General features: G+C 41.1%; 1 protein-coding gene across 1 annotated transcript in view; it reads left to right on the top strand.

The window, feature by feature from the left end:
- Positions 1-12259, top strand: part of LOC148027415 (3-oxo-5-alpha-steroid 4-dehydrogenase (DUF1295)) — a 36930-nt gene extending 24671 nt beyond the window's left edge. Inside the window, exon 3 of the mRNA XM_087689103.1 lies at positions 11284-12259. Coding sequence (XP_087545229.1) covers positions 11284-11772 — 489 coding nt within the window. The 3' untranslated portion in view covers positions 11773-12259. The remainder of the gene's footprint in view (positions 1-11283) is intronic.
- The last annotated feature ends 728 nt before the right edge of the window (positions 12260-12987 follow it).

Consider the following 12987-nt stretch of genomic DNA (forward strand, 5'->3'; position numbering starts at 1 on the left):
ATAAAGAAGCTTGAAGGAGCACATAACTTTGCAGTTTTTCAAAAGCAGTGCTACAATATCCTGTTGCAAAAGAAGTAGGCAAAGCTGATCAAAACCAAAGGGGCAAAGCCCGCGGACATGGAACATGAAGATTGGGATGAGTTTAATGAGCTTGCACGCTTAACCATTGAGCTATCGATTTCTGATGCCTTGCTGTTTAATATTGAAGGTTTGGATTCGGCATATGCTATTTGGACTCGACTGGAAGAAGTGTATGTATAGAAGAGTGCTACAAGCAAAGTGTATTGGCTGAAAAAGTTTATGGATTTGTGTATGAAAGAGGGTACAGCAATGTCTACTCACTTGAGTGAGTTTAACTCCATTTTCAGCCAACTGGTTGCTTGAAGTTCATGATTGATGAGGAATTTAAGGCTACTTTCTTGCTTTGCACTCTACCAGAGAGTTGGGATACATTTAGGACTGCTATGAGCAATTCTAATGTGATTCTTTTGTATGCTGATGTAGAGAGTGCTCTACTTATGGAAGAAATGAATTGACAGAACAATGCATCCAGTAAGTCTTCTAGTGCTTTGCATACTAGGAGCCGATCACAGCAAAAAGGAAAATATGATAGCAAGGGGCGCAGTAAATCATGTGGCAAAGATGTTGAATGCTATCATTGTGGCAAGAAGGGTCACTTTAAACGTGACTGCTATAAATGGAAGAAAGAGAAAGGAAAAGGCAAGAAGACAGATGATAGCAAGAAAGAGAAGAAAGACAGTTTGCCTAAGAAGGGCGGTGTCAAAATTGAAGAGGTGAATGTAGTCACTCATGATAGTAATAGTGGGAGTGACGTACTCTTTGTCTCTTCAGACTTTGGTGCACATGCTTTACTTGCAGATACAGATGATGACATGCATACCTGGATTCTCGATTCAGGTGCTTCCTTTCATGTGACCCCTCATCGTGAGTGGTTATCTGACTATACAAGGGATCGACATGGTGTTGTCCATCTTGGGGACAATTATGCATGCGACATAGCAAGTATTGGTAGTGTGCAGTTGTAGTTTCAGCATGGCTCTGTCTTTACACTTCAGCATGTACCTCAGCTCAAGAAGAGCTTGATTAGCACAGGGCAGCTAGATGATGATGGTTTTCATACCACCTTTGGTGATGGAAAATGGAAGATCTGTAAGGGATCTAGAGTGATTGCCAGAGTGTACAAGAGTGATACTTTGTCTCCACTTCATGTATCTAGTGTGTGTGACCATGTTGTTGCCGTGACCGAGCAGCCAAGTGTTTCTTTGTGGCATGGCCGGTTGGGACACATAAGTCAAATTGGAATGAAAGTACTTTCACGTTTGGGTTACTTGCCTTGTCTTCGTTATGCTGATTTTGAGCACTGTGATCATTGTATTTATGGCAAACATGCAGAGACGTCTCATAAAAAGTCTCTTTCGCTAAAATCTTCTCCTCTAGAGTTAGTACATTCAGATGTATGCTAGATTGCCAAGATTATCTTTAGGGGGAAATAAATATTTTGTCACCTTTGTCGATGATGCCACACGGAAGGTATGGGTTTACCCTATTCGTAGCAAGGATGAAGTGCTAGACATATTTAAAAAATTCTTGGCATTGGCTGAAAATCAGACTAATAAGACACTTAAGTGTCTTCGCTCTGACAATGGTGGGGAATATGTGTCCAAGGCCTTTCATGCATTTTGTGACAGCAAAGGGATAAAGAGAGAGCCCATTTACCCTCATAATCCACCCCAAAATGGAGTTGCAGAGTGTATGATTCGGACTATACAGGATAAGGTCCGTACGATGCTGTCTCATGCTGCATTACCCCATGGTTTTTGGGCAGAGGTTGTTATGACAGCCGTTCACTTAATTAATCGGTCACCAAACAGGTCTTTGGGGGGGAGAGTTTCCCAAGAAGCGTGGTCGGGCAAGCCACCATCATATGCTCACCTGGAAGTGTTTGGTTGTGAGGCTTTTGTGCACATTCGTAAAAAAAAACACAGCAAACTTGAGCCAAAGTCTTGTAAATGTATTTTCCTAGGATATGGTGACGAGGGTGAAATGGGTTATAGATTGTGGGATCCTGAGAAAAGGAAAGTAGTACGCAGCAATGATGTTATCTTCCGGGAAGATCGCATGCATAAACAGCCTGAAAAGACTGAGGAGGTCTGTAGGGTTGTATTCCGGGAAGAAATACCTTTTGGACAGCAAAATGTGCCTGCTGTACAATAACAAATACCTGCTGTAAATGAACTTGTAAATGCAGAAAATAATGCTGGAAATAATCAGCTAGCTATTGCCCATGATAATGAGCCACTATATGTGCAGGAACAGTCAGGACAACAAGCTATTAATGTTGATTTGTAGGCTGAAATGCCAGGATAGCAAGCTGAAAATACTTAACAACGAGTAAACAATGATCATTGGGTTAGGAGATCGTCTAGGGCTACTAGACAACGTGACAGATTTGTTCCTTGTGCAAACAATGTGGCTGATAATATCATGTTGACAGACTGTGGTGAACCGTCTTGCTTCAAGGAAGCAATGGACAGACAGGACAACAAGAAATGGTATAAAGCCATGTTGTCAGAAATGGAATCTCTTGAGAATATTATATACAATGTACATGTGCATGTATCATGAGACTCATGATAAGTAAACTAAATCAAAGATCATGATCATGATCTGAGGTTGCTCTAGCTACTCTTGAAGTGCCAGCCTCATCATCATGTGTACCATGAATTGCTGCATCTCCCTCAACATCAGCATGTGTCTCCTCTTCTTGCTGCATCTCCAACTCTGTGAATGAATCGGACTTTGTTGTCATACTGCTACATAACATCCTCAAATTAGCACTAACAAATACTAGATCGTTTGTCCTCTCCACACCAAGATGGTTCCTCTTCTTTGAAGTAATGTGAGCGTATGTACTCCACAATTGCTCCAAACAAGAGGAGGTAACTGATTGACTCAAAATACGGATGGCTAGTTGCTGCAACTCAGGACCATCCGAACCATAGTCCTCACACCCCAAAGCTGCTCCAATCTTACAGCGATCCTCCTGTGCATCTCCACAACCAAAATGTTATATACGATTGAAAAGATGAAGAGAACGGGAGAGAATTCAGTCCGACATTCAAAGGGCACCAGATCTTTTTTCCTCCTAGCCTTGCCTAGTTATTGCTAGCAACTCTCATCGTAATCCGATTGCCAGCCGTCACTTGTTGGTGAGTCCTACTATTCTTGGACTCTCTTTAATTCTAGGCTCCCCTAAACCCTGTTCGGGCGCCCAAGGCCCCCGGACGGTCATCCCTCGTGCCTGTTTCCGGTAATTTACCTTATTAATATAACATTTCCTTCCCCTTAAAAATCGGTTTCGTCCTCGAAAACAATACTTGAAAGGTCTAACTGTAAATTGGAAAACCTTTTCCTCAGGGTACTTACTCGCTCCCATGTTGAGCTTTCTTCTGTACAATCTTTCCACTTGACCAAGCATTCTTGATAAATTGTATTCCTTGTTCGTCTGTTACAAACATTTAATATTCTTTCTGGTTCATGTGGGATAGATTGGTCATCTAATAGCTCCTTAATGTTATCATTTAAGATTAAATTATCCAAATCACCCAGCTTTTTCCTTAACTTACTCACATGAAAAACTGGATGTATTTTACTACTAGTAGGTAGTTGGAGCTTGTAAGCCTTTTCTCCCACCTTTTTAAGTATTGTGAAAGGACCACAATACCTGGGTGAAAGCTTTGGACATTGTCTCGTTTTCATGGTTTTAGTTTGTTCAGGCACTTTAAGATAAACCAATTCTCCTTCTTCAAAGGAGACATCTCTTCGGTGAGGATCTGCATAAGCTCTAGCTCGATTTTGAGCTTTCTTAATATTTTCTTGAGCAAATTTTAACATACTATTCATATCCTCCAAAAAGTCCTTGGTTGCCTGAACCTTTTCCTTATACAGTCCTACTGCATGAGGAGCTCTGGGCTGAAACCCATACATTAACATAAATGGACTATATCCAGTGGAAGAGTGCTGGGCACTATTATATGCAAACTCTGCTATCGGTAGATACTCTTCCCAATTAGTTTGCCTTTTACTTACATATGCCCTAAGCATATCTTCAAGGATTTGGTTAACCCTTTCAGTTTGCCCATCAGTTTGTGGGTGATCCGCCGTACTCATGCTAAGTTTAGTATCCAACTTCCTAAATACTGCACGCCAAAATTGACTATCAAATTTTCTATCCCGATCAGAAACTATATTTGCTGGAAGGCTATACAATCGGTATATGTTCTCTACGAACAATCTAGCCAATTCTGGTGTTTTAACATCAGTTGAAGTTGGAATGAACCTAGCCATTTTGGTTAACCTATCCACAATCACCCACATAGAGTCGTGCCCTCTCTGTGTTCTGGGTAATGCAACAATAAAATCCATGGAGATACTCTCCCATTTTCCTGAAGGAATCTCTAGTGGATGGAGAAGTCCTCCCATTTTCAATCTTTCAGCTTTATTAGCCTGGCATTTATTACATTTGACCACATAGTCAAGGACGTCCTTATTCATTTCAGGCCAATAGAACTGCCTTTTAATAAGACTATAAGTCTTATTAACTCTTGGATGTCCCGCGCTAGGAGCATCATGACACTCAAAGAGTATCTAGCGCCTTATTTCTTTATCTTTCGGGACACATATCCTACCCTTGTAGAGTAAATAACCATTATCAATGGTAAAATTCTTCCACTTGAATCTGATTTGAGCAACCCTTGATGCTCCATTTCCTTGTTGAACATCCTCAGATATTCCTTCCTCAGTAGAAGCACTTTCATTTGGATCCCCATTTTTATTTGCTTCCCATATGTTGGAATATGCCAGATCAACCTGGCATTTCCCTTTTAAAGATTCAAGCAAGTCGGAAGTGAATTGAGTAAAACTCAATTCATTTATGATGGGCATTCTGCTGAGTGCATCAGCTACTATATTATACTTTCCTTTTCTATATCTTATTTCATAGTCGAACTCTTGGAGAAGTTTGGCCCATCTGGCTTTACTCCCTTGTAGATCCGGTTGATCATTAAGCCACTTAATGCTTTCATGATCCGACAAGATCAAAAGTTTGGCACCGTACAGATAGTGCCTCCATTTCTTCATTGCATGTACTATTGCATACAGCTCCCTCTCATAAACAGAATAATTCTGTTTTGCACGGTCCAATTTCTTGCTTTCAAAAGCAACTGGTCGACCTTCTTGTAATAAGACCGCGCCTATCGCCTTATCACTGGTATCAGCTTCAACCATAAATGGTTTATTGGGATCCACAATTAATAGTACTAGAGCTGTAGCAATAGCTACCTTAAGTTTTTGAAAACTTTCATTTTGGTCTGTTTCCTAATTAAAGCTCTTTCCTTTCCCTTTAAGTTGGTCTGTCATTGGAACAGCTATTTTGGCATAATCTCGAATGAATCTACGATAAAATCCAGATAAACCTAGGAAGATCTGCAGCTCTTCTAGGTTCCTTGAAGATGGCCATTCAATAATTGCCCTTACTTTTTCTGGATCCATCTTGATTCCCTCTTTTGAGATAATATGCCCCAAATATTTGACCTCTTGTGCGAAGAATTCACATTTAGTTTTCTTCGCATAAAGGGAATGTGTTCTTAACAGTTGGAATACCAATTGTAAGTGTTCCAAATGTTCTTCTCTTGATTTACTAAAGATTAAGATATCATCCAAGAAGACTACTACAAAATGTCCTAGATAGGGCCGTAAGACACTATTCATCAGCTTCATAAAGGTAGCTGGTGCATTAGTGAGACCAAAAGGCATCACCAAAAAATCATAATGCCCGTATCTAGTACGAAATGCTGTCTTAGGAACATCTTGTGCCTTAATTCTTACTTGGTGATAGCCTGATCTTAAATCTATCTTTGTGAAGAATTTTGCCCCTTGTAATTGATCAAAAAGATCTTTCATTCTGGGCATAGGAAATTTATTCTTCACCGTTATTTTATTAAGTGCTCTATAATCAACACAAAGTTACATAGAACCATCTTTTTTCTTTACTAATAAAATTGGCTAAGCCCAAGGTGAATTACTGGGTTGTATAAACCCTTTATCAAGGTAATCCTTAATTTGTCTTTCAACTTCTTGGTGCTGTGTTTCACTTAACTTATAAGGTGGTTTAGAAATAGGGTGTGTATCCTTATTTGTGTCAATTGGGTGATTTATATCACCCCTATCTGGTGGAAGGCCACTTGGTAAATCAGAAGGAAACACATCTTTAAATTCATCTAACAAACTACTTAATTCTTTATTTACATTCAACTCACAAACATAAGAAAATTGTTGCTTATATTTACAGAAAGTAAAAGTGTTTTGTACAGGAAGAGACCATAACATATATACCTCACAAGCTTCCTTCTTTATCAGCTTCTGAACCTCAGTGGAACACAACAAAGGATTATCAGATACTTTATGTTCACCTTGAATTACAAAAGTCTTACCATCCCTTTCAAATTCCAGTGTATTATGATGATAACTACGTTTTAAGGATGGTTCCAATCCCCATAGCCACTCCCTCCCTAAAGCAATATCGGCTCTTTCCATATTCATAATTTGGAAATCAAGTTTATCTTTATATCCTTGGATCTCAATTTCCAAATTGGATACCATTGTATCCCATATTTGATTATCTTGACCTTGCATCATATGAACAACATATTGATGCCCACTCTTTTGTTGGGGAAGTTTCAATTTTTCGACAAGTGCATAATTTATGAAATTGTGGGTAGCAGAGTCATCAATCATGACTCTAACCCTCTTTCCAGCTATCAATCCATGCACTCTAACTAAATCATGTGGCCCAAGGTAGGCTGCCACATAGAAGTTGACATACAACACTTGTGTTGTACATCCATGTGCAAGACCTCTAAAGATTTATACCTTTCATGCCCCTTTAATTCTAAGGTCTGCACTACATGGAAAGAGAGAATCAAGATGGATCCAGAAAAAGTAAGGGCAATTATTGAATGGCCATCTCCAAGGAACCTGGAAGAGCTGCAGATCTTCCTAGGTTTATCTGGATTTTATCGTAGATTCATTCGAGATTATGCCAAAATAGCTGTTCCAATGATAGACCAACTTATAGGGAAAGGAAAGAGCTTTAATTGGGGAACATACCAAAATGAAAGTTCTTTGGCAGAAAACGGGACTATCACGTGAACCACCAGTATGTCTTCTATGTATAGGACGGGTTTGACTGACTTCAGTCAGCTTGTAATGGATTTGACTCCTGGCTTCAGTCGACTGGTGACGAATTTGCTATATAACTGCTCTCCGAAGACAACCATGTGACGTGTGGCACGTGAAGTACCATCTCACGCTTTACGTTACGTCTTCCTGCAGTCGTCTCACGCTTTTCGTCTCCCTGCAGCGTGTCACACTTTTCGTGACGTCACACGACCTACGTCTCCCTGCGGCGTCTTTAAACAAGTGACGGATGACGTGTCCGTCAAATTGCCTGGCCCTCGTCTTAATCACCTGACCCTCGGAATCGCATGGAAAAGACTTTTTGAATAGCTAACAAGATCAGGATCCGACGGCTCCAGCAGGATGCGATGGCGGCTCTGATTCCAATGTTATATATGACTGAAAAGATGAAGAGACCGGGAGAGAATTCAGTCCGACATTCAAAGGGCACCAGATCTTTTTTCCTCCCAGCCTTGCCTAGTTATTGCTAGCAACTCTCATCGTAATCCGATTGCAGCTGCATGCATGGATGGGCTACCTCGTCACAACTAAATGGCGTATCTCCTCATACACCTCATCATTTGGTGCCAACTCCTATAACTTTCATTTAGCCTATCCATAGTCTCATATACCTTGCCAATGCAAGGTTGCATAGCATTCATAACCCTCAATAAATGCACAATAAATGATACCATAGTATCTATCCGCTTTACATCATCCCAAAAAGTGGAGTTATTTGCTTTCTCCAAGCATAAGATACCTGTAGGAGTATCTGCCAATGTTGATGAGGTGAACTCATCACTAAGAAATAACTGCCTCAAGGCACCACTGCATTCTCTTAATCTGCCTAGCATTAAGAAGTTAAAAAAAGGAAAATCTGGTAATAAAGTATTTTAAAGTGTCCTCTTCGATCGCAAAGAGAAGTGATGGCAAAGAAACTAGTGATTCAAAACAAAGCTAACCATTTGAGCTCCTTGCTCTATGACATGTGCAATCCATGATAGGTTACCAATATCCTTTAGTAGGTTGTTCAAGCAATGAGCCATACAATATGAAACTGTGATATGCGGATAATATCCCTGGATAACAGCACCTGCTGCCCTATTTGCGGGTTCTCCATTTGCAACAAATCCCACAACATGCTCTGGGCCAATAAGCTCAATACTTGTAATCCACTCTGTTGCAAGTACATCTGCTGACTTTCTTGTCCCTGATGCATCATGTGAAGATATGAAATACATTTCCCCACAAGAATAAGCAACCATACCACGAATGGATCGCTTGCGTGTATCACTCCAACCATCAGCAATCAAGGAAACTCCATTTTTAGCCCATAGGCTCTTTCTAGTCACTATTGCTTGCTCAATAAGGCGCTTTTCCTTGTCGAGCAAAGTGGTGTGTAAGGTCTCTAATGATGGAGGTACATACGAATGGCCATACTCACCAATCTTCTTGCACATCAATTTAAAATACTTTGACCTGGTTGCACAAAATTGAATGTGGTCATGATAAAAAAAACGTGCCACTGATGTATCCACCTCTTTCTTATTCTTGGGATCCCAACTAGCATCAAGTGTGCTCTATCTACGCGCAACATGTGGCGCTGTTGATGCCATGGCCGATGCAATGCCTGCAGTAGGTGTGGAGGTAGCACTTCCTGATACTGACCCTACTCTAGACACATCTAATGGGGATGGTGTCACAAAAGTTGCATGGTTAATTACAACATGTCGTGGTCTAGATGCAAGATAAGCTTGTTGATCTGCTACATGGTCATGAAGCTTCCTTTGCTTCTCCAAGGTCACATTTGGACAAAACTGTACCTGTGAATTTGTCTCATGTAGAAGACGAGCTCGGACTTGATTATGCATAAAACAGAACAAGTGGCAATTGGTATTTCATATTCTAATATTTAAGTAACTTTGAAAAATTAAAATCAATAAAAATTCGAAATACAAATGCTCGGCTCAATGGATTACCTTGTTTGCTCCACTAGTTCGCTTGTATGGGCAAAGCTTGCAAGTCCATCTTGCACCACTCAATGGGCGGTCAACATTTACTTCTTCCCACCATGACCAATTATCGAACCTTCTTCCTCGACCACCAGCCCGACGAGAGGGGCTGGAAGATGAAGCCATTTCAAGGTGAAAATTGAAACAAAAATGGCTCAAGAGAAGTGAGAACTCGAGTCTCGAGAGAAGAGAGAAGGGTTAAGAGTCAAGACTCAAGACTCAAGAGTCAAGGGAGAAGGGAAAAGGAGAGAAGGGAGAAGGAAGAAGAGGAGAGCCTAGAGGAGAAGAATGGAGAACTTGGAACTTGAAGAAGAAGGAAGACTCAAGAGAAGAGGAGAAGAAGGAAGAGAAGGGAGAAGTGAAGATAAGGAAGAAGGAAGAAGAGAATGAAGAGAAGGAAGAAGAAAGAAGAGAGGTTGGAGGCGAGGCAAGAGCAGACGGGGGCGGGGGGATTGGCGACTGGCCACTGACGGGAGAACAGGGACATGAGCTGTGCGGACGGGTCATGGGGGGACGGAAAGCGGCGTGGGAGTAGCAGGCAGGAAACGCGGGTGGGGAGTAGTGGCCGACCGAAGGTAAGTGGGTGCCATGTGGCGTTTCTTGTCCCGTTTTAGACAGGGCGTTCCCTGTCTGAAACGGGACAAGGAATGTTCCATTGACTTGCAACGCGTCCCATGATGGCTTTGTGCCGGGGACAGTGATATTGCGTGCCAGGGGGCTGTTCCGGCCGTTTCATGTTTCTGTGCCCTAACTTTCTATAAATAGGCATACAACCCACCACTCTCCCCCCATAATCTCCTTTTTGTAGGATTTGGGAGCCATATCTTCGCTGCCCACACCCCGTTCATGGAGGACATCGCGGTGAGATCTTCCCCATGTATGTTACCGTCTGGTGTCTGATTCTAGCCTCCATCTCCTTCATCCTTGTTGGTGCCTGCATCCGGAGGCTCTTCCATTGCTGGCGAATGCTCTACATTGGCGTTTTGCTGATCCATCTCGTCGGCCAGCTGCACATACCCTTTTGGAGGCTGTGTTTATAGTCTAGAGCTGTTGCCCTGATATTCTTTCTCCTCCCTAGGCTGTGTTTGTTGTCTGTGGCTGCTGCCTTGACTGTGTTCTATGTTATCAGTTTGTGCTTTGTGGTATGATTGGCTTTGTGTTTCCTGCGTTTAGAGCATTTCTTCACAGCCTCTTGTCTGGTACTAGTGTTGTGTGGCGCCTTTGGAGCTCCAAGAGGAAAAGACATAGGCATCTTTGGAGCTCTAGAGAGAGAGAGTCTTGCATGTACATGTACAAAAACAGAAAGAGAGATTGATAATAATGAGATGAAAGTACAACTTATAGGACCTGAATATATAGGCTAAGGTTTGTACCTACCCTTTGACCCATATTTAATGCTAAGTGGTGTAAAAGATGTTCACCCCTAAACACATGCTTTTACACATAATCAGAATTTCCTCTATGTCTTGGGGTCTGAATGCGAGATCATCGCCTAAGATATTGTGTAGGGGCATGACCTTCCTAAAAGGAGATGATTATTGAGGGTCCATGTGTGAATCACCTTATAGCAGGAAATCAGAACTTTATGAGGGTATACTGGAGATTAAAGGAGAGTATAGGGTGGTGAAGGGCTAATGCACTTGGCACCTTTCAAGTTTCAGACCTTGGTTGCTTGACAATCAGTGTCTATGACTAGGGATCATGCAGTGCTGTCTGTCAATCAGAATGCTAGGACTGTGAGGGATACTGGGGCTTATAAGTTTCTGCATACACATATTAATGGCATAATCCAGTCTTTGTCAGCAACTTTTGTTCTCAAATGCAAAGAAGAGTGTGCTTCTGGTCGTCAACAAGTAACAGCTCTCCTGACTTGAATGTTGACTGAGAAAGATGGCTGCCTGACAGCCAAGGTCGGCACTGCTTGTGTTCAGTTTGGCATTTATGTTTGAGAGAGAGAGAGAGAGAGAGAGAGAGAGAGCGAGAGAGCTCAGCTAACCTGCTGCCTGTTTAACAGTGCTTTTTAATAGGCATCTGCCTGCCTATTTTTACAGTGTACAATAGTAGTGTTCCATGGGGAACCTACGACATGATCATATCCATTCTATGTTTATCAGGAATTGTTATAGGCTACATTGCTGACACACAATTGTTTCACTTTGTACGGAAAAGGACTCTCTTGAAAGAGCTTGGAGCCCCTTCAGTGCCAGTACTTGATGAAGGTCTGTGGTTCTACTCCAGACATCCCAACTACTTCGGTGAGCAGCTGTGGTGGTGGGCCCTCGCAGGTTATTCATGGGTTGTAGGTCAAGGTTGGGTCACCATAGGAACTGTTATAAACTCTGCTGTGCTAGCTCAAGTGACAATATTTGTTGAACAGAAGATGGTATCAGATGAGTCGAGAGCAGAGGCATACCGTAAGTATCAAGAGAGGACATCTGTGTTATTTCCTTGGTTCAAGAAAAAGCGAAAAACATTGAACAATGCAAAAGTCAAAGTAGGATAACCTTCTGGTAGAGCTCTGGCAGGTCACCAAAATGGTAGACAGTAGCTTGTTTAGGGGAGGGAATACATGTCCCTCACAAGAAATATCATGGATGCATTCTCTTGATGTAAGGAAGGTCTTCTGCTTGATAAAGATGACTGATGATTATCTTTACAAGATGCAATTTTAATAGCTAATTGATTTTAGCCTCCCTGTATCACTGAAGATCTTAAGCTGGCACTATTCCTCGTCAGGTTAAGTTAGAATGTTAATGGTTACTAGGCTTGGGGAGCATATATTGTTTATGGATCACTTTGTTATATAAAGTTAGAATGTCAATGGTTAGCGAGCGCAGAAAGCATATTAGTCTATGGATTTTACTTACAATACCTTGTGTCTCCACACTGGAGAAGTCTAGGTAGACATCAAATGATGTTCTTGCAATGTCCTTGTACAATGTACCCCCTTTCTCTTTATCAAAAAAATGAGGTGAGGCATGTGTATGGCATATCTTACAGTGGAGCAAAATGTCTCCAGCATGGCCTACGAGGTTTTTAATCTTCAGCACTGTTCTGCAGACCATTGTTTGTAAACAGAAATAGTTGTCTCAGTTACTCCATATATTATGACTTATATATCCCGTGTGTGTGAAGTCTAGAGTAGACATCATAATGGCAGTCTTGCATGCTATGGATCTACCACTCTTTTAGCTTAGTCAATGAGATTAGCCATGTGAATGATGCCATTATTGTAACATACAGCAAAATGTCTCTAGCTTTACCTGTGTGGTTTATATGTGGACAATGTTCAGACTAACAATTGGGTTGAAAGATTACAAATGACAAATAACATTTTGGTATGTATTTTTCTCCTTCAGAAAAGTTTAACAGAACTTGGAACTGATTTTTCGGCAAATGTGCTGGTGAATCAACTACTTTTCATATGCATTTAAGACCCTTTTTTGAAGGGGTGTCTGCCTAAGGAGATTACATATGAATCAATGTTATGTAGGAATAGTTTAAGATAAAAATTTGATCAACTGGTTTTGCTCTTAAATTTTTATGTTTCTTTATTGTGTTGAAAAGTTAAATGTAGGTTGCTTCTACTTGTCTTGTGATGTTTTCTCGTTTTCCTTTCAGACTTGTTTTGTCTGTCTGTCTGATCAGTTTTGTAAAATATACTGCCAAATAAGCATTTAGTTCTCACACAACACGCATGCAAATGATTTAGATTAAA

The sequence above is a fragment of the Lygodium microphyllum genome, chromosome 12 (assembly GCF_053477565.2).
Source record: "Lygodium microphyllum isolate KBCC chromosome 12, Lygodium_microphyllum_v1.1.10, whole genome shotgun sequence".
In the NCBI taxonomy this organism is placed as follows: Eukaryota; Viridiplantae; Streptophyta; class Polypodiopsida; order Schizaeales; family Lygodiaceae; genus Lygodium; species Lygodium microphyllum.